The sequence below is a fragment of the Anser brachyrhynchus genome, assembly GCF_964034855.1.
Source record: "Anser brachyrhynchus genome assembly, chromosome: 2".
Lineage (NCBI taxonomy): Eukaryota > Metazoa > Chordata > Aves > Anseriformes > Anatidae > Anser > Anser brachyrhynchus.
Window position 1 is genome coordinate 67783873 of NC_137695.1, and position 22092 is coordinate 67805964.

At 41.0% G+C, this 22092-nt stretch overlaps 1 protein-coding gene and 1 long non-coding RNA gene across 4 annotated transcripts in view; one reads left to right on the top strand and one right to left on the bottom strand.

The window, feature by feature from the left end:
- Positions 1-13214, bottom strand: part of STAC (SH3 and cysteine rich domain) — a 107363-nt gene extending 94149 nt beyond the window's left edge. For both annotated transcript variants that reach the window (XM_080578843.1, XM_080578842.1), the window contains exon 1: positions 13109-13214. In XM_080578843.1, the coding sequence (XP_080434969.1) occupies positions 13109-13117 (9 nt within the window). In that variant the 5' untranslated portion in view covers positions 13118-13214. The remainder of the gene's footprint in view (positions 1-13108) is intronic.
- A 1276-nt stretch (positions 13215-14490) lies between these two features.
- LOC308189113 overlaps positions 14491-22092 on the top strand; it is a 443217-nt gene continuing 435615 nt past the window's right edge. For both annotated transcript variants that reach the window (XR_013946025.1, XR_013946026.1), the window contains exons 1-2: positions 14491-15005; positions 18324-21010. This is a non-coding gene — a long non-coding RNA (uncharacterized lncRNA). The remainder of the gene's footprint in view (positions 15006-18323; positions 21011-22092) is intronic.

Here is a 22092-nt window from a genome sequence, read left to right on the forward strand (position 1 = left end):
TCCAACTCTCTAAGTCACTCAGTTCAATTTGGGAATGTTCCAGGTGAGAAGTTGTAGCTTCATTTCTTACTCCATCCAATTTTGTCTTTGTGGAAACAGGCAACAGGATACCCATCTAGTACCATTTGCGATGGGAATTTTACTTTTGGCATAGTGCATTTGGCCAGACGTATCAGCAGACATGTTCACTAGGCTGTACTCTCAAACATCCACTATTGCCCACAGCTGGCTACTAGACTGCAAAGACCGGACCATTGCTTTAGCAGAGAATTTGCCTGTGTTTCCAAGTAACAGGCTTGTGGGCACTTCTCCGCCAGAAAACATTGTAGCCGCAGAGAAAACAGTATTAAAATAGTATCAGGTGGCTGTTTTTTTTTTCCTTGTTATTTTGTTTTGTTTGTAGCCACATACCCCTTGTTTGCTATCGGTAGAATCTTGGCAGTTCATCAAGCAGCTAACATAGCAACAACCCTTCCCACACCCCAGGATTTCACTTATCAAAATGGCATCCAAGGGCTACAGTCACCAGCTCATCAAGCTGGAAGCAGAAGCCAGTCAATGCTCTGAAAGCATTCACAGTACTAGTGGGATAATGGTGACTTGTATTTTGACTAAAATACAGTTAACTAAAATTCAGTTCTCTATTCTTGGCGAAGTCAGGAAGGGGACGAGTAAAACCGCTGTCTTGAACTTCCGGAGGGCAGACTTTGAGCTGTTCAGGACACTGGTTGGCAGAGTCCCTTGGGAGGAGGTTCTGAAGGGCAGAGGAGTCCAGGAAGGCTGGGCACTCTTCAAGAAGGAAATCTTAATGGCTCAGGAGCGGTCTGTCCCCACGTGCCCAAAGATGAGCCGGCGTGCAACTAGACCGGCCTGGCTGAACAGAGAGTTGTGGCTCGAGCTTAGGAGAAAAAAGAGTGTTTATAATCTTTGGAAAAGAGGGTGGGCCACTCAGGAGGACTATAAGGATGTTGCAAGGCTGTGCAGGGACAAAATTAGAAAGGCCAAAGCTCATCTGGAACTCAATCTGGCTACTGCCGTTAAAGATAACAAAAAACGTTTTTACAAATACATCAACACAAAAAGGAGGACTAGGGAGAATCTCCATCCTTTACAGGATGCGGGGGGAAACTTAGTTACAAAAGATGAGGAAAAGGCTGAGGTGGTCAATGCCTTCTTTGCCTCAGTCTGTAGCAGCAGGACCGGTTGTTCTCTGGATACCTGGTACCCTGAGCTGGTGGAAGGGGATGGGGAACAGGACGTGGCCCTCACTATCCATGAGGAAATGGTTGGCGACCTGCTACAGCACTTGGATGTACACAAGTCGATGGGGCCGGATGGGATCCACCCGAGGGTACTGAGCGAACTGGCAGAGGAGCTGGCCAAGCCGCTTTCCATCATTTATCAGCTGTCTTGGCTATGGGGAGGTCCCAGTCGACTGGCGGCTAGCAAACGTGACGCCCATCTACAAGAAGGGCTGGAGGGTAGACCTGGGGAACTATAGGCCTGTTAGTTTGACTTCAGTGCCAGGGAAGTTCATGGAGCAGATTATCTTGAGTGCCATCACGTGGCACGTGCAGGGCAAGCAGGCGATCAGGCCCAGTCAGCATGGGTTTATGAAAGGCAGGTCCTACTTGACAAACCTGATCTCCTTCTATGACAAAGTGACACGCTTACTGGATGAGGGAAAGGCTGTGGATGTGATCTACCTTGACTTCAGTAAGGCTTTTGACACTGTTTCCCACAGCATTCTCCTCAAGAAAGTAGCTGCTCTTGGCTTGGACTGGCGTATGCTTTGCTGGGTTAAAAACTGGCTGGATGGCTGGGCCCAGAGAGTCGTGGTGAATGGAGTTAAATCCAGTTGGAGGCCAGTTACTAGTGGGGTCCCCCAGGGCTCAGTGCTGGGGCCAGTCCTCTTTAATATCTTTATCCATGACCTGGATGAGGGGATCGAGTGCACCCTCAGTAAGTTTGCAGATGACACCAAGTTAGGTGCGTGTGTCAATCTGCTCGAGGGAAGGAAGGCTCTGCAGGAGGATCTGGATAGGCTGGACCGATGGGCTGAGGCCAACTGTATGAGGTTCAACAAGGCCAAGTGCCAGGTCCTGTGCCTGGGGCAGCGCTACAGGCTGGGAGATGAGTGGCTGGAAAGCTGCCTGGCAGAGAAGGACCTGGGAGTATTGGTTGATAGTCAGCTGAATATGAGCCAGCAGTGTGCTCAGGTGGCCAAGAAGGCCAACAGCATCCTGGCTTGTATAAGAAGCAGTGTGGCCAGCAGGTCTAGGGAGGTGATTGTCCCCCTGTACTCGACTCTGGTGAGGCCACACCTCGAGTACTGTGTTCAGTTTTTGGACCTGTCACTACAAGAAGGACATGGAGGTGCTCGAGAGAGTCCAGAGAAGGGCAACGAAGCTGGTGAGGGGTCTGGAGAACAAGTCTTACGAGGATCGGCTGAGGGAGCCGGGGTTGTTTAGCCTGGAGAAGAGGAGGCTCAGGGGAGACCTCATCGCTCTCTACAGGTACCTTAAAGGAGGCTGTAGCGAGGTGGGGGTTGGTCTATTCTCCCATGTGCCTGGTGACAGGACGAGGGGGAATGGGCTAAAGTTGCACCAGGGGAGGTTTAGGTTGGATGTTAGGAAGAACTTCTTTACTGAAAGGGTTGTTAGGCACTGGAATGGGCTGCCCAGGGAAGTGGTTGAGTCGCCATCCCTGGAGGTCTTTAAAATACGTTTAGATGTAGCCCTTAGTGATATGGTTTAGTGGAGATCTCGTTGGTGTTAGGACAGAGGTTGGACTAGATGATCTTGGAGGTCTCTTCCAACCTAAACGATTCTGTGATTCTGTAAAAATCTCAAAGTACTTTTTGGAGTTCAAGTAGTAAGCCTCCCACTGCTTCCAGGAGTGCTTATACTGTAACAAGGGAGTAAAGGTAGAGGAAGCCAAACCAACAGATTTGTGCTTGTACTTAAGCGTGAGATAAATAGAACCTCTGCCTGAGCATTAATTTCAAAACCCATCTCTCTCTCCATCCATGGTAATACTACAGGGAGTGATGCAGAGACCACAATGCAGCTTGGGCAACTTGAACCTATCTTTCAGAGAAATTATGATGAGATTGAAATACTGCTACCCCATCATCTAGTTCAAGAAAATGAACAATGCTGCATCCTCTTGTGACAGCAAGAAATGTTTGAGAAGGGGAGAAGAGGATGTAATTATAAAAGATGGAATTTAGCCAAGATACAGCATGTAATATGTTCAGTCTTACAAAAAGCAGTGAGGTACCTTTAAATAACTAGCAACAATCCCAACCTGATTTTACATCTTTGCTAGCAGTGTGATTCCTTCTCTCTTTTTATAGGAATTTGATATAAAAAGAGGCCTGTGGAATCAGTAGCACCACTTCCTGCAACTCACAGATACTTGTAGAAATTCCTGCCATTTAATAGCACTGATACTAACTCGGTCTAACTAAGACTTAGACTCGGTCTTACTAACTAATACTGACTCGGTCCAACATGACTGTAGCGGGAATGCCCTCACCCAGTTCAAAGGGTTGCTGTGGTGGTGATTCAGCTATGCAAGCACAATGTACTAAATCCTTTCATGGTATCTGTGCTCCAAATATTTAAAGAGGTAACAAAGTTATGATAATTAATACTATCTCCCCCCCTTTTTCTGGACTCTGCTTTAACCTTACTTCTGTTCCCCAGGATGAAAAGCCTCATAGAAAGTAAGACTCTACCTGATTACTGTCAGTACAACTCGGAAGACTCTTATATAAACCCAGCCAGCTCTACCTACTTCATTTTCTTCTCAGCTGTTTCCAGGGTGGGGTGGGAGGAAACCCCAACAGGGTCACCATCCTGGATCTTGGGCCTTTTTTTTTTTTTTCTTCTTTTCTGAATAGCTTTCAGTAGGAGGGAGCTTTCAGTCATCTTTCTTTCCTAAATTTCCTCCAACCTGAATTCTCACTGAAATTTCCTTGTCCAATTGTCATCCTTTTCAGGTATGAGTTGAGTATTACAGCTCACAGGGCTTTACCGGATTTGTCTTGTTCCATCACTCTGGTATTGAAGAGTGTATTATAATGAGCTAGTTCTTAACTAATGCCAGTGAAAATGCACTTACAGCAAAGTTTTGTTTAGAATGTAAATAGAATCCAAAACAAGATTTGCCAAACATTCCCAGCATAGCTAGTGGTGAACACAAGGAGATATATATATATACACACACACACATTTTTTTTTCTCCTACAGATATCTTATGGCTACACACCAATTTTTAAAAGGCTGTGCATGCACAGAATTTCCTGTCTTAGGTAGTTATAGCGTGCCTATCACTGTAATATTTAGGCACAAACATGTATGCTGAATGCAAAATAAACCTCCCTGTTTACTGAAAACCTGCAACAGTTGTGCTATCATATTTTGCATTGAAAGAAAACAGGATTTCTTAACGTGCCAATGACCTCTGTCAGAAAAGCAGGACTTTTCTACAGAGTGTCAGAACTCAGTTACACACAGCAAATCTTTAAGTGCCTTTGGACCTGGTAGGATGAAATGTTTCACAGAAATATCAGAAATTATCATCATCAAGATTAACGTCCCACTCTACCTGATTAGTGCATGTGTCAAATGGAATAGGAGTATGTATGATGAGTTTTGCCCACTGTTATATAAGTTATTATAATGATCTATTACAGTTCTTAAACAAGAATAAATAAAGTGTTCAGCCTATTATATATTGAATTGGAAAGTGAATATCTTACAACCCAAATATATTGTTTTTGTTTCTTGAATCTTGATAAGATGCAAAACTTGAAAGATATTGATGGAAGATGGGCTGTGCTTTCTCCACATAGTTACCAAAATTAAAATGTTGAAAATTAAAATGTGAAGTAAAATGTAATAATTAAGTTTCAAAAAAAAAAAAAGGTAAATCTTAAAAACACTGCAAGAGGTTATCTGTAATATTTTGTATTATTTTAAAGTAACAAAAACTCTTATAATCCAGTGCAAAATGATAGTAGGAGGGTAGATATGATCACTATGATTCTATCAAATATAATCAGTACCTTTTTAGAAGGGCTGTGAAGTCAGTTTAGAAGGTCAATTTACAGAGGAAAAAAAATCAGGTCTCACTATTATGTCTAGAAGCAGTTAAAAAACCACTAAGCATTTTAGTTGAGAACCTTTCCAACCAGATCTCTCCATGGTTATACCATCATTTTTTGAAGCACTCCAGTTCATACAATAGTTGTATTTTGTTGCTTGAAGCAACAGGAAAGAATATGATCACTTGTTGCCATTTGAAATCTCAACACAGAGCTTTTTGGAGTCACTGCTCCTTTTATAAGTACATATCATTGCCTCATTATCCAAAGAGGTCAAGCCCAGCTGCAACAGCAAAGAATTTCATGCGGAAAGGCAGTCAAGATTTTTAGAAGTACAAACATCAGAAAAGAAGAGAAATAAAAAAAAAAAGTGGAACATTTTTCAAAGTATGAATGACTTTACTTTCCAAATTTCTAATTATTTCTATTCTTTCTTGGATAAAAGAAAGACAAAAGCAAAAAAAAAAAGGCCAAAAAAAAAAAACAATTAAGGTTTTATTTTGTTAGTTATACTGCCTGCTGTAACATCATGCCATACATATAATTCTAATGTCTCAGAGTGGCTGTTCAGGCAGAAAAGGATTGCACACTAGACCCAGTGAAGAGCTTTCCACAGAATGGGTTACCTCAAATTCAAATGCACAATAACTGACCTCGGTGGTTTTAGACTGAGTAAGCAGGATCACAGAATGATTTGGACTGGAAGGGACCTTAACGACCACCCAGTTCCAACACCCTGCCATGGGCATGGACACCTCCCACCAGACCAGGTTGCCCAAAGCCCCATCCAGCCTGGCCTTGAACACCTCTGGGGCTGGGGCATCCACAGCTTCTCTGGGCAACCTGTACCAGTGCCTCACTGCCCTCTGAGTAAAGAATTTCTTCCTTATACCTAAACTCAGCCTCCTCTCTTTTAGTTTAAAGCCATTACCCCTAGTCCTATCACCACATTCCCTGACAAAGAGTCCCTCCCCAGCTTTCCTGCAGGCCCCCTTTAGGTACTGGAAGGCAGCTATAAGGTCTTCTTGAAGCCTTCTCTTCTTCAGGCTGAACAAACCCAACTCCCTCAGCCTGTCTGCATAGGACAGGTGCTTCAGCCCCTTGATCTTTGTCGCCCTCCTTTGGACTCATTCTAATACTTCCACGTCCTTCTTGTGCTGGAGTCCCCAGAGCTGAATGCAGGATACTGAATTATGTTGTAGATTTATTCGTATGATTGGTCAAATTGATTTTAGCAAGATTATTCAGCCAATTATATTACACAAGTGATGATTTAGCTAATATGTTTATGTATCATTTTAAAATTCTATTTTCATTTTGTAGTCCATATACGGTCTTATTACTTTTTTTTTTTTTAACTGGACCATGAGGAAAGAAAAGACTAACAAGCAGAGAGCATGAGGATAGCTGAAACCTAGAGGAAAAGCAAGTTAATCCAGTTTCCTAGGAAGGACTAATATTTAGCATGCTTTAAGTTAGCCAAAAGCAGAACTAACAGCAAGGTGCAAGTGGTTTGACTTTTAGAAATGCAGGGGACTAACAACTAAAGAAAGAAGGCATTTATAGCAGAAGAAGCAGCCATCATCACATAATGCAAGGGATTGTTTCAAACTGGGGCATTCTTCTGAGGTCTCAGAGAGAAGGAAATCCCGTGGATGTGGTAATCCAAATGATCAGAACATTCAAGAGGCACAGACACTAGGAAGATATAACATCAGTCAGAAAAGGATTTTGATTCATAAGATAATATGAAAAGGAAAGTACTATCAACCAAGCTGCAATACAACAGAATAGATTCTCTTTCCAAGTGAATGTGACCAGCCCTCAAACATGAACTCATACGAACACACAAAGTTTATACCTGAACTGTGAGCTCTTCAGGCTCTATTCTTCAGTCCTGCTATTTTGAGTTTGTACAGCACCTAGGATCTTCCTTGCTTTCTGGCTTGTCTTGGGTATTACAGTAAAACAAACAAATAATCATTTAAAATAGTGGATGCGTGTCTGCTCAATCCCAGGAGCACTGTAAATCTAACTTCTGAAATATTTGGCTGTGTTCAAAGACCTTATCATCAAAATTTTCCTTTTGTTTTCCCTTCTCCCGCACACTCCCAATTTGCTGTGATAAACAAAATCCTGCTTTTATGCACTGACCATCAGAAACTAGAGGAGAAGATATTCAAGCATTTTAGCAATGAAAAATAAACCCACAGTCATATTTTCAAGACCAAAACATTAAAAAAAAAAAAGACATCAAAATAAGAAAGTAGAAGCTAAACACTAGATATTTTTATATATATGTTTTTATGCTGCATACGTAGCCCAATAATGGCTTCACATATTGCAGAAACATTGAGTGATAGACAACACTAGGCAGTAATGCTCAGGAAAGGTGGGGAAAAGATCACTGCAGCAAGGACTCCATACATCAAAAGAAACGGTATAGAGAAAGATCCAATTTGGAAACAAAATGGCTGCTGTGTATTTGTGTGACCCCCTAATATGAGCTTTGTGTAGCAAATCTATTTCTGTCTTCCACACAGAGAAGAAAAGAATGTGCAGAAATGTGAATGACATGTTTTAACTGCAGATTGTTGGTAAAGCTTTTGACTTTATAGAGGTGTATTTTTAATCCTGTTGCAGCTAGTGGATTTATAAGGATACTTGCAATACATCTTAAAAGCAGTTTCTCCATTAACTGAAATACTGCGTCCTCAAGTCTCCATGGGTGGGATTTTCAAAAATGCATCATGGGGCTTTATCTTCTTCCAGAGATGTGAAAACTGCCTTCCTTTGACCCAGACAAAACAGTTGGACCATAACTGAGCAGTTAGTTAGCTGAAATCCCTACCACTACGTTTGTACAGAAAGGTCTAGATATATTTTACTTGTTACTATTTCTCTTACTATTAGTCACCTAGAAATTATGTCTGGACCATATGCTCAGGAAAAAAAATAAAAATAATCTGGTGCTGGATTCACTCACCTTATGTCCGTATTTTTTAAAAAAAGTCATGATTGAAAGCTTTATTCCACTGAACCTGAATTTTATCTAATCTAAATGTAAGAAGGAAGTTGAAAGTAGAATAAAATACATGATAACAATGCAGCTGTAACCATTTTTTTCCAGGTCCTTTATTGTCAGATGTTATTTGCTTAGCAGCTGGTAAATAGGCTATCAAAAAAGACGTGGGGAGAGTTTTCCAAAAGACATGAATGACAGCAGGGCATCAAACTTTGGTTAACCAAAGACAGATAAAGCTAACTTTTTAGAGAGAATTCTCTCAGTATAAAGAGAACATATCTCCTTCCCACCCAGGGAGGCACTTTGAGAATTACAGTAAAAGCTTCTGTGCCAATTCGATAAAACACCATCCCTGAGCAACATAGCTTTGCACATGAAGTTTCAGTCATATTATACTACTGACAAGGGGAAGACATTCACATTCAACTTCTGAAAGAGTAAATATTTTTAAAGAGAATTGTCTTAACGGGGAATTTTGAGGATGCATGCAAAATGCTGGGACCACTGAAATCAGTAAATGGTCCCAGGATTTCATCCCTGCAACCAAATACAGATGGTTCCAGATAAGGATGTCTGGCGAGATATCTGTGGGAATAAAATGATTCTGAAAAAACAGGCCATAACAGTTATCTGGCAAACAGATCAGACAGTGCTATTATAGTCAGCAGGCAAACCATTTTCCCTGTTAATTATATGCATCTAATATCAGAGATCTAATTATCCAAGAAAAAATTAAAATTCCTAAAAGAGCAGAGAACTGAAAAAATGGAATACAGCCAAACATCCCTGAAGTTTTCACTCATGACAATCTTAACCTCAGAGATCAGCATCAATTTTGACTACGCTTTAACCTTTTTATTTTTTCCCTTCAAATAGTATGAAAAAAGAAAAAAAAAAAGAAAAAAAGTTCTGTATATATAACTTTCAAATATTTACTGCCTTCCAGCACTTCTTGTACCACTTGACTATACTGAATTGCCCTGATTATTTCTCTTTTTCTGTCACTGAGAGAGAAGGATCCCTGTAAACAGAAACTTACTTTGGAAAATACAGTTTTACACCAGTATTCATTTCACCTTTGAGGAGACTGGTCACAAATTCCTAGAGCCATGAAGTATACCAGTAGCTACTTTGTTAACTATTTAATCTCATCAGTTGTGATCATTATGTAAAACAGAAATTAATGGAGTGAAATTCCTTCCTGAAAATGTAACAGTTTTCTCTGAATACATATACAGTTTGTAGCCTATTTCACATAACACCCCTGCTCAAAAAAAAAAAAAAAGATAAAAAAAAAGATCATCTGATGGCCAATATCTAGACCTCTTTCCATCTATGGAAAGGGGATTTCATTTATGTCTACTGAAATACCTATGAATCAAGATGCTATGGGACCATGCTCTTCATAGTGTTTTCCTTTAAAAACAGCACTCAAGGGAAAAAAAGGGGATGGCGGGCGGGCAGGGGTAGTGAATACAAACCTGAATGCAACAAGAGCGAAATTTCTGTGAAAAGTTCAAGTATTGGTATTGGTTGTGGCCAGATATTGGTTGGTGTTCAGATGGGTTTAAACAGACATAGCTCAACTGGCTTTAGGGATCTATGCTAATTTATACAAATAAGTAGCACTAGAAATGAAGTAGCATTAGAAATGAAATAAAAGACCAGAAAACAGGATAAGCTGGAAACTCAAGTTGCATCTGAAGACACATTTAGAAGTTATATTTTGATAGCTCTTAAACTTTGTTTTTAGATCAAACCTAAAACCCTCATTCTCAACCTTCAACTTCACTACTGCCAGAGGGTATAATATGAGCTGAAGGCAAATTTACAGAAGAATACACCAAAAGGAAGAATAAGTATTATCTTGGCATTACAGAAACTATATTAAACTATATCTCCTAGGACCACAGAAGAGACATGTGTTAATGGAATCATTGCTCTCATTTTGTAAGTCTACCCATGTGGGAGCAACTTGACAAAATATCAGTTACTATTTTAAACGACAAAACCAAACCAATTCGTCTTAGGTGTCAGACATCCATACTCAAAAAGGACAATTCCTGGTTTTAGGAATTGTCCTTTCCTGTTTTTCTGTAGATTTTCTTTTAATCTGTCTCATAAAGATGTGTAACTATCCCAGTGAATTTCAGCACAGTTTAAAAGCCATGTCCTTATTTCTGCCTCAAGGGCTCCTATTAATCCCTTACAAATGTTACATGTTAGTTCAAGAAACAGAGATTTTCTGTTTTAACTAGTCACCTTCATTATCAACTCATATTCTATTATCATTCCTGGACAAGTAAATGATTTATATATTCCTTACAGGGCTAGCTTTGATACTGGGGGACTGATCTAACAAACAGATCGTCAGGGCTCTCCAACAAATTTAATATATTATTGTTTTATTCTAAGAATACCACTACATTCTAATCTCTATTAGGATTTATTGCCAGATGCAGAAACGCAATGCTTGTCAGATGAGGCGGTGTTGTAACCAGCTAGGTAGGTTTTCCCAACATGAAGGAGGTGAGTTGTTGCTCAGTGAGAGCACTTCTGGTGTCTTGACATTTATTGAAGTCCCCTTGCAGACCTGGTAGGGAGCCACCAACAGTAAGGCTTCTGGGGGACAGGTCTGAGAGTATCTGAGCATGCCCATTTGAGCTGCAGCCAGAGGATCTTCCATTCTTCCCCAGGTGGGGAAGGAAAATGTGGAGTTAGAGAGTGATTAGTCTACACAAAATCCGTGCGCCTGTGTTCACACCATGTGGACTTGGGAGTGGGATGCAGGCAGGTTTCACAACACGTTGGGGAGAAAGGTAGGGTTTGGTCATTGATTTGCTGCCTCCTTAGATGTATTTTTCTACTGAGCTGAGAGGAAAAACTGCCCACTATTTATCAGAAATGAATGCCTACCCACCATAGACTCACTGGTCACTGTGTCTTGATGCTAGCATGAAGGTCTGTTGTTTAAACTGAAAAGGAATGTTTTTTTGTTTACTCCTAAATTTCTAAATCAACAATGAAAAGTATCTTAAGTATCATATCAATGTCTATTAAGCCTTTTCTAAGCCCACCTTTTCCATTGTAAAGCTTCAGTCATGTTGGCATGAAGACATTAGGCAATATACTCTAAAGACTAATACCTATAATATCTAGTTATTGAATCACCAAACATGTCTCCTAATTCCCCCACTCTTAGACCAATGTAAACTACTCTCTCCCACCCACAGTATACCTTAGCCTTTCGTTGGAATAGCTGTGCATAATTTCTCCTGTCTCCTCAGACAAATCTGTACAGTGTTTATCATTTATGGCGTGGCTAAAGCCTTTCAAATCTGTGAGTCATTAGACCTCGATCAAACTATGTGAGCTCACGTAAGAACAACATGAAGCGTGCTTGTAGAAATGCTTTGCTTGCTTACCTGTTGTACTTCACATAAACCTTTTTCTAGGCAAATACTCATGAGCAACGGTCTTTCTATAAAAGGAGGGAATTCACTGGGTATACTGCGTTCAAATGAGCTTTTCATTCTGAATGCAAAATTCTTACTGGATGTGAGGTCTACATACCGATGCATACTTGAAATGGAAAATGCATCAAATGGAGCAGAGTGCTGCGGCTGTATGAGCTTCTTGTGTCCCAAATTTGTACAATTTGATATATATATATATTTAAATCCCTTACAATCTTGCTCTTTTACCCTTACTTATCCTTAAGAATTCCTATCTTGGCTGGAATGTAGGGTTTGGGTTTAGTTTTGCTGGGTCAGATACGTGAATGGTGGAATTCACTGCAGTGTTTTCAAAGCTGATGGCAGCACTTGAAACTTTCACAGCAGAGTATCTTATTATGACACACTTTCACATACAATCAAATGAAACTGCAAAATATGTCTGTGATTTTGATGTCAATCTGTCAGGTGGTTCATCTATTTCAAAGGAAAGTGACTTCAGCAAACTTTGATGTACTTGATATTAGGAGTGCCTTAGCCTTAACCAAACTTGAACACAGTAGAGAACCTGATAGATCTAGGTTTCCAGACTCTTAGAACCATTTCCCTTATAAGGGTCAACAAAAAAAACATTTGCCCATACTAAATTTAATATTATCACATGAATGCTGTGTAACTGCTTGTCATAGTCAGCAAATAATTTAAAGGCTGCATTGTAAGACCTACATTTTCTTTGTTAGTAGGGCACTCCCACATTTAGGAGAGCATTAAACATTCAAATATATACATATGAATGCTGCAAAGACATGGTGTGCTGTACTAATTGTTTTGATCACAAGAATTACAGCAAACATAAAATTAGCTCCTGGATCACAACTACAGAGTGAATAAGTCTCACCAGTCTAAACATCTCAAAGTTTGGAATTTAAAAAGACAAACATACATCTAAATTGTGCTTCACACAGTGCAGCTTTCTCCCCTCTGCTTCCCATTTGATTTTGCAGCCCATTAATCAGACAATTCATCTCAGTCACAACCCTATCGCATCCTTCTCTCTGCTCCAGTGCAACTCACCAAATGTAGCCTCTTCACATGTTTTCACATTGATGATACTACAAATTCTATATCTTATGCAACACTGGAAGCTGCACTTCTAGGGTCAGTGGTCTTAGGCAAGTGTCTCAGTCACTAGAATAGAGTTGAATGGAAGCACTGAATTATGAAACATCTGCAAGAACTGGGGTCCAAAACTGCATCTGACATGGCCTCTCTCAGTCTCTGAAACAAACACAGTCCACACAGGCATACCTTATATGCAGATTTAAAGCAATTTGAGATGGCCCAGCTACCTTTAAATGACAAGCCAGTTTAAACAGCATGCCCTAATCTCCACGTACTGATTGATATTTTGTGAGTCTCTCCAAGTCCTTAACCTGCAAATTCTCCAGCCACTTTTTCCCTCAAAACAGCCCCAACCTAAAATTATGACCTCTGTATATTTGTGATATAGCTTACCCACAGCATGTCAGCAGGACAGGCTTTACTTCTTTGGTATTATGTTGGCCATTCAGCCTCAATTCTGTCTGGAAAAGCAGCTCATGAGGGACCTCAGCAAAGGTTCCTTTAAGGAAAGGCAAAAACAGAAATCAGGACACTGAGCCAAACATGTTTCTCAATCAGGTTGGCTTAGTGCTGTGAACCGATCAGCCTAATTAGGCAGACATGATGAGGAGCAACTGTCCTCTCTAGAAACACCCAACTGTGCATGGAGCTGGCAACAATAATCAGCCCTTTATCAGAGAGCTCTGAAAGAAGCAACGCGTTAGCACGGTGATTACCACCGAATGACACCCAGGTGCAGAGAGTTGTGTAGCTGCGTATATGGTACTGGGGAATTTTAAGCCTCTCATGAAACTGTGCTCTAGTAGCTAGGTTCTCCAAGAAAAGATATAAAGAAGACTGAAGGATTGATGTACATTCTAGCAGAATTAATTAAAAAATGTCAAAGTTATGAAATGTTTTTAAAAAAAGGCAATCATATTGCTGCAGCTTTATGAAGTTATTTCTGCTTTAATACAGAAAGAACTGAACAAAACTTATTTTAAAATGTTGAAATAAGAGACAATTTCTTTCCATACTGCTGTATCTGTACAGTTTTTTGAGTAATTATAGTTCCTAGTCCTTATGACTGTGACTGTAATTTAGAAAACATTAATGGGAACACTATAAAGAGTAGAAGTATCTGCAGTCACTGTCTGAAACAATAGCTTGGATGGGTATGAATTACTTCATTCACCTTAACATATATTAACTCTGAAGACTGATAATAACAATATTGTTACCATTTCACTACTCTTAATTTCATTTGAAATATATAGCTAAAGCACATGTCTCAGAGGCTTACATTCTCTCTCAAGCGACAAAAAACCCTGACTATCTTTTGTGTAATTCAGTATGACCAGCTATTCTCCATCCAACCTGCTGGTTTGTTGGAGTTTCTTTGACAAAAATGTTTTCTTCTGGCAAATGGTTTCTTTCCTCTTCTAAAAAAAAGGATCCATTTCCAGTGAAATATGAACTTCAATAAAATGAAAACATTTTTCTAAATCTAAAGTTGCCAAAATCTCAGCTGGGAGAAGCAATTCCTTTTTTCTTGGGTCTGTAAGAAATGGTCCAGCAATTCGTGCCACTAAGGGGTTTTGAAGGGTTAACATTGAGGCCTGGGTTTAGGCGAGAAAAGAACAAAGGGATTTCTTCGGAGAAAAACTGCTGACTTTGCACGGATGTGCAGTAACTTCTGACAGCCGGCCAAGAGACCACTAGATAAGGAGGAAGAATAAGAGCCTTCCTGTCTCCCTGTCTCCCTGGACCACTAGATAAGGAGGAAAAATAAGAGCCTTCCTGTCTCCCTGTTCGAGCGGCCCCTGAGAAAGTAACAGAGACTGATAAGCAGGCGACATCGGATTCGGGAAACCAATTATAATAACCCTGCCTCTTTTAGAAGTAGTAATAAATATGTATTAGCCTAGGAGTATAAAAAAGTAGATGCCTTACGTAACGGGTGTGCGTCCCGGTGGAGCAGAGACTCCCGGCGCACCCAGCGCTGTTTGCTTGCCTCTATTCGTTTAATAAATTGTAAACTCTGATTGTAATCCTATTTGGGACTCAGTCATTTATAACAATTGGGGGCTCGTCCGGGATGGTCTTGGTTCCTGAATTCTGACTTGATCTAGGAGGGGCGCCCCCACCATTTGGTGGCTCCTGTTCGAGTCAGGTCAGGGCTAATGCCATCCTGAACCTGAATAAGGGCAAGCAAAGATTTAGATTTTTTTATGAGCTCCCTTTGCCGGCTGCAGCACTATATTTTGCCCGTAATTCTGCGCGCGAAGATCCGAACGAAGACGACGGAGTCGTAAGTATTTAAGGCGTATACCGTTCGGTTGGGTGGGTTTCGGTTGCCTGTGTGTGTGAGAGTGTGACTGAGACGGAACGTAGTTCCGAAGCGATTGTGGAGGTCTTCTAACCGCGGTTCCAATCTCCCGCGAGGGACTTGGCCGGTGAAGGACCGAAGCGATTCCTATAGGATTCGTGGGTGGGTGATAGGTCCTAAACCCCCTGCAAGACACTCTCACTAAGGCAACCAAGGGCTGTAGGAATTGCCACAGTAAAATTCCTAGATGGGTCAGACAAAATTGAAGACCCGGGACCAGAGAAAAGGGAGCAAATTACCAGACATACCACCAGAAAGTCCATTAGGGATAATGATTAGAAATTGGAACGATAGGGGCCCCAGAAAAGGAAAAAGCAAAGTAAAAATGATTCAGTATTGTATGATAGAATGGCCAAAGGAGCCTTTAAGACCACATGTCTTTTGGCCTATTTTCGGATCTTTTGAAGACTGGGTTTGCCAGGCTTTAAATCTACATGTTAACTCAAAGGAACCTTTTAGCCAGGAGGAAAGTGATTATGCAGGATTATGGATCAGGATCTCACGTCCTTTTCCAGCCTCAATATTTACACTAAAAGCAGACGAGAAGTTTGACGAAGAAGAGAACAAAAAAATAAAAAATAAAAAAAAAAGGAAAAAGAAAAAGATGATGAATGGGAGTCATTGGATAACCTACCACCTCTATATCCTAACAATCCACCCCCGGTGGTGCATCTTGTAATCCTGTTTTGTTCTTAAATGTTTTGACTGTGTCAAGGAGGAAGGTGGGAGCATTATCTAAGTAACAGTTTAGAAGTTTGGGTATATTCGCGGTGGTGTTCGGTCAGTTTCCCAAGTATCGGGGGAGCGGGGCTGACTGATTATCAAAGTGGTAGAACGGAGAGTCACTTCTTTGGTGGTTCGGGCCTGAGCCCTGGGAATTTGGTAAGAAGGGGGAGAGCGAATTTATTTAGGCCTCAGTACCTTTTTAAACCCCCATCTTGACGGATACACAGGAGTGATTCCTTGTTTTGTGTAGGCTTACTAACAAAGTGCATGAGAAAAATTAGCATTTGGCTTGAAATTCGGTCTTATTGAAATGTAAATTTTGTGGAAAGAAGAGTTTAATCCCAGAGAATTGGGACATTTGGGAAGAAGATTAGGAAAAGATAGTAAAAACCTGCAATAAAAAGGTTTGCGTGGAAATTGAAACAAGGGACAGTAACTAATATAAATAAATAAAAGGGAATGGGAAATCAAGGAAAAGGGGAAAATCCAAAAAAAAAAAAAAAAAAGACGTCCTAAAAAAGAAAAAGCCTCCTTGGGTGCATATTGGCACATTGGAAGGATATTGTTAGAAATGGGGGCACAGAAAGCAAGAGGACTTTCACTAAGTATTGCAATCAATGGTGGCCACTATATAAACTAAATGGCCACTTTATGGATCAATCGACTATAACAGTGTCTTGCAATTAATGTTTTTGAGGAGAGAAGGAAAATAGGATGAAATGTTGTATAGTGATATGTTGTTTCAGCATGTTGGAGGGAAAAGGTTTGGAATTAAGTTGGCCCCTGACTGAGCCTTTGGTGTTGGCATTAGAAAAGTACGGGCTGGAGAAAGATAAAGGAAGTGTTAAAAGGATTGTTGGAGGTGTTAAAGGTTGTGTGGCATGTAGTATTTAACAGAGCTGTTTGAAGTTGAATGAGCAGGGAAAGAGGATGTAGGAATGTTAATAGTTCCGTCTCAACCCGAGGCTGAGATCTCTAAATCGCGGGTGTGAGCCCTCTGGGGCAGGGGGACCGTGATGGGTCCGAGAGAGTTGTCGTGGAAACAGAAAAGCAGCTAACTTTTGAAACAACCTGAGTTCGTGTGTGAGCTCAGATTGCCAATGGGACCGCTCAGGGAACTTTCAACGATTGCATTCCCCTGACCGACCCCCTCACTGAGACCCTAATCACCCCGGAAATTATGTAAATACCAAAATCTGGTTAAATTGGCTATTGGGAATTGAGAATCTGTTCCAACAAGGTCCAAAAGAAACCCCTATGGAATTTATGGAATTTTTGAATTTCTGGACCAACTTTGAAATGCAATGAAAAAAAAAAAAATGGACCTGGCTTAAAAAAAAAAAAAAAAAAAAAAAAAAAAAAAAAAAAGAGAGAGAGGCAACTGGCTAACCTCTTTCCAGGGCAATCAGCCCCTGATATCAGAAAGAAATTGTCTTAGGCTGCAGGACAAACAACAGTCAGGAATGATGGGGACCTGGGGCATCTACCCTAGCAGGTCCACTAGTTGAAATAAAGCTAGGAAACGAAGACAGGCTTGAATTTTTTGTTGGTTATGGGAGCTTCTTTCTCTGTGTTAATTAGGCTGTAAATGTAATAGGAGCAACATATTCAGTGTTAAATAGTTTAAAAGGACGATTAGGAACTAAGACAACTACAATAATTGGAGCCACAGGGAAAGAGGAAGAATGGTCATTCTTACGACCCCTTGATTTGCGTTTTGGGGGTAAGGAACTAACCCATAAATTTTAGTATGTACCAGAATGCCCGATGCCACTCTTGGGACGGGATCTATTAGCCAAATTAGATGCAACAATAACCTTTGAGGATGGAGAATTAATAATGAAGGTACCTGAGTCCAAAGTAGGCCAAATCCTAATGATCAAAGATAAACCCTTTGTTAATATTCCAAGAGAAGTAGAAAATGCAGTTATAGCAACAGTACGGGAAACAGATGTACCAGGGAAGTCGAAACTGGCACAACTGGTAAAGGTGGAATTAAAGGAAGGAGCCAAACCTGTTTGAATCAAACAATATCCACTTAAGATAGAAGCTAGGCACGGGAATAGTGAAAATTATTGACAAATTTCTCAAATATCAGATTCTGGAAGAATGTAAATCGGAATACAATACTCCAATTTTTCCAGTAAAGAAGCCGAATGGCGAGTATAGATCTGTACAAGATCTTAGAGCAATAAATGAAATAACAAAGGATATTCACCCGGTAGTAGCTAATCCTTACACATTGTTAACATCTGTGAAAGAGAAATATAAATGGTTTACCGTGATAGATTTAAAGGATGCCTTCTTTTGCATACCTCTTGATAAAGATAGTAGAAAATTATTTGCCTTCAAATGGGAAAACGTATTGAAGTTTTTGGACCACATATGGTAACAACCGTTTTGGAACAAAGGGGGGGGGGCACTGGTTATCACCCAGCCGGATGATGAAATATCAGGCAATCCTAACTGAACAAGATGACATAACCTTGAAAACGACTAACCTGTTATATCCAGCAGTATTTCTAGGAACCGTTCCAGAAGAAGGACCGTTGGAACACAATTGTGTGGAAATAATCGAACATACGCCAGCCACAAAGATTTGAAGGATGTACCCCTTGAAAGGTATTCAGTGGGAATACCACACTCCGTGGCACCCACAAAGCTCAGGGAAAGTAGAAAGGATGAATCAAACAATAAAACAACAATTGGCTAAGTTAATGATCGAGACGCAGCTGCCCTGGACGAAATGCTTACCATTGGCACTTTTAAACATAAGAACTAAACCACACAGTGAGACTGGATTATCATCATATGAAATGTTATATGGTATGCCTTATTCTCAAGGGATGCCCCTAGGGAACAATGTAGTTGAGGATCATAGTATCCAGAAATACATAATTACCATTGGAAGGAGATTACAGGAGATAAGAGAAATTGGGATGATGACTCAGACACCACCTTTAGGATTTGCTATTCATAAAATACAACCAGGAGACAAGGTCTTAATAAAAACCTGGAGAGAAGAATCATTGAACCCCCGATGGGAGGGACTGTACCTTGTTTTACTTACTACTGAAACAGCTGTGAGAACAGCAAGAAGGGGTTGGACCCACGCATCCAGAATAAAAGGACCAATAACTACCGAAGCCTGGAGGGTTGAGTCCACTCCTGGGGAACTGAAACTGAGACTAAAGAGGAACTGATATCCCAGCAATGAGGTTCTGCATGAATTAAGGGCACTGGATAAAGAGGACAAGGCTGAAGGGAGGAAAGGGAGAAGGCAAGACCGGGGTAGGACCCTCCACTGCGGCGTGTATGGTCTACCGAGGGAGGCAACCCCTATGGGTATTGACCGCCGAGTGAGAGTGCCTCGACCGGACTTCTCCTACACCAAGATCAGTTTGTCCTGAGAAAAATAACATGAGAACCTTTTAAACCCATAATAAAATTGTGATTAGTTTTTCCAGGAGCTGGATCACCCTGAAGGGCTGAATGGTAACACAAGCTCTGAAAGCGGGCCCAACCCCATGATTGAAGGCGCTTCCCACACTCTCAAGATTGGACGGCGAAAAGGCTTATAATATGACAGGTCGCCAAAGAGAACTGAATTGTGACTGTAAGTGGAAACCCAACGTGGGAGCTTGGAAGCGTGCATATACGAGTACAAACGGGGCAGACATTGTAACAGGACCACTCGGTAACAAGGACACTCTGTATTATCACGCCCCAAAGGGTAAAGATGGATGGGATGGTCATTTTCCAAACGGGACGTGGGCCCTAAAGGGACATTATTGGGTGTGTGGCAAACATGCTTACAAGAGGCTACCTGGAAACTGGTCGGGAATATGCTATGGGGGGTACATAAGACCCTTGTTCTTTTTATTGTCACAAACACAAGGAAATCATTTAGGAATAAGATTATATGATGACCTGAACAGAGTAAAACGATCTATTGATACTTCCTTATCCGGGGATAGTGCCCAAAAATGGGGAAAGGATGAATGGCCTCCTGAAAGAATCATACAGCATTATGGGCCAGCCACCTGGAACTCAAATGAGTTGATATCAGGAGCCCGAGAACCTATTTATAATTTGAACCGAATAATTAGGTTGCAAGCTATCCTCGAGGTTGTAACAAATCAAACAGCGACAGCCTTGGATCTTTTGGCTGACCGATCCACTCAAATGAGAAATGCTATATTCCAACATAGAATGGTCTTAGACTACTTACTAGCAGAAGAAGGGGGAGTATGTGGAAAACTGAACGATTCTAATTGTTGTCTACAGATTGATGATAATGGAAAAGTGGTCAAGCAGATAACAAAGGAAATTAGAAAGTTAGCCCACGTCCCAGTACAAACTTGGAAGGGTATGGATTGGGATTTCTTTTCATGGTTGCCTGGTGAACCATGGGTTAAAAGGATGCTGTTTTTATTTTTATGTGGTGTAATGACATTATTGTTTATACCTTGTATGATACCTTGCTTTACGTTGTTGATACGGCGAGTAATAAATAGCACCCAATTTGTGATGACTTCAGTGGAGAGAAAAGGTGACGTGTCGATAATGATGCTTAAGAAGTGGACACCCCGAGAACTGACTGATGAAATCCAATTGTTACTGACAAAGGTTGAAGGAGAGACACGAATTGATGATTAAAAAAAAAAAAAGGGAGGAATTGTAAGAAATGGTCCAGCAATTCGTGCCACTAAGGGGTTTTGAAGGGTTAACATTGAGGCCTGGGTTTAGGCGAGAAAAGAACAAAGGGATTTCTTCGGAGAAAAACTGCTGACTTTGCACGGATGTGCAGTAACTTCTGACAGCCGGCCAAGAGACCACTAGATAAGGAGGAAGAATAAGAGCCTTCCTGTCTCCCTGTCTCCCTGGACCACTAGATAAGGAGGAAAAATAAGAGCCTTCCTGTCTCCCTGTTCGAGCGGCCCCTGAGAAAGTAACAGAGACTGATAAGCAGGCGACATCGGATTCGGGAAACCAATTATAATAACCCTGCCTCTTTTAGAAGTAGTAATAAATATGTATTAGCCTAGGAGTATAAAAAAGTAGATGCCTTACGTAACGGGTGTGCGTCCCGGTGGAGCAGAGACTCCCGGCGCACCCAGCGCTGTTTGCTTGCCTCTATTCGTTTAATAAATTGTAAACTCTGATTGTAATCCTATTTGGGACTCAGTCATTTATAACAGGTCTATAAAGTCATGTATATTTCCCTTCTGCCACAATGTTACCTCTCCCTACTCACCTTGCCTGAGACTCCAAGGACCCAGAAAACTGAGGGTCATCCCTGCAAAATGGATATAACCTTAACTAACATTCAAGCTTACCCTCAAACAGTCTTTAAGCTCCTTCAGGATCTGGTTAACCTAGTTAAAAGCTGTACCACATTAGACAAAAGCCAGAAAACAGAAAACAGTGAAAGAAGGAGCCAAAGTGAAAGACTTTGTTTTCTCTCAATCTAATTCCTGTTACATCTTGGGGGTTATTTTATTTATTTGTTTGTTTGTTTTCCTCCCTTGCACATTCTTTCAGATGCAGATCTGGAAAGTAGTTCCCCATTTCTGAATTTTTGTCGTAGGCACATGTGGTGGTTTTACCGTGCTAGGCAGCTGAACTCCACCACAACTGCACTCTCACTCCCCCTCCTTAGAAGAGGGGAAGTAAAGGAAAGAACAACTCATGGGTTGAGATAAGGATAATTTAATTAAAGGGAAAAAATAATTATTAAGGAAAGATTGTTATTAATTTAACAATTCAACTAAAGAGAAAAAAGGGAAAGGGGAAAAGGGAGGGGGAAAGGGAAAAAAAAAAAAAGTAAAGGCTGTGTGGATGTGCAGAGGAAAGAAATTACTCTCTACTTCCCACAAATGAGTGATGCTTGACCACGTCCTTGAAGCAGGGCCTCAACACACGTAGCCGGTGTTTGGGAGGACAGACATTTTCACAACAAGAGCCCATCCCTCCGCTCTTCTTCCTTTTCCTACCTTTTATTGCTGAGTGTGACATCATATGGTATGGAATATCTGAAATATCTCTTTGGTTGTTTTAGGTCAGCTGCCCTGGTGATGTTCCTTTCTCACTTTTTTGCCCACCCCCTAGGAGGGTTAGAGAGAGTCCTGATGCTGTGCCAGCACTGCTCAGCAGCAGACACAACACTGATGTGATACCACTTATGTTCTAGCTACAAGTGCAGAGCACAGCATTGTATGGGCTGCTGCAAGGAAAGTTAACATCCCAGCCAGACCCAGTACAGCACAACAAGCCGGTGGGA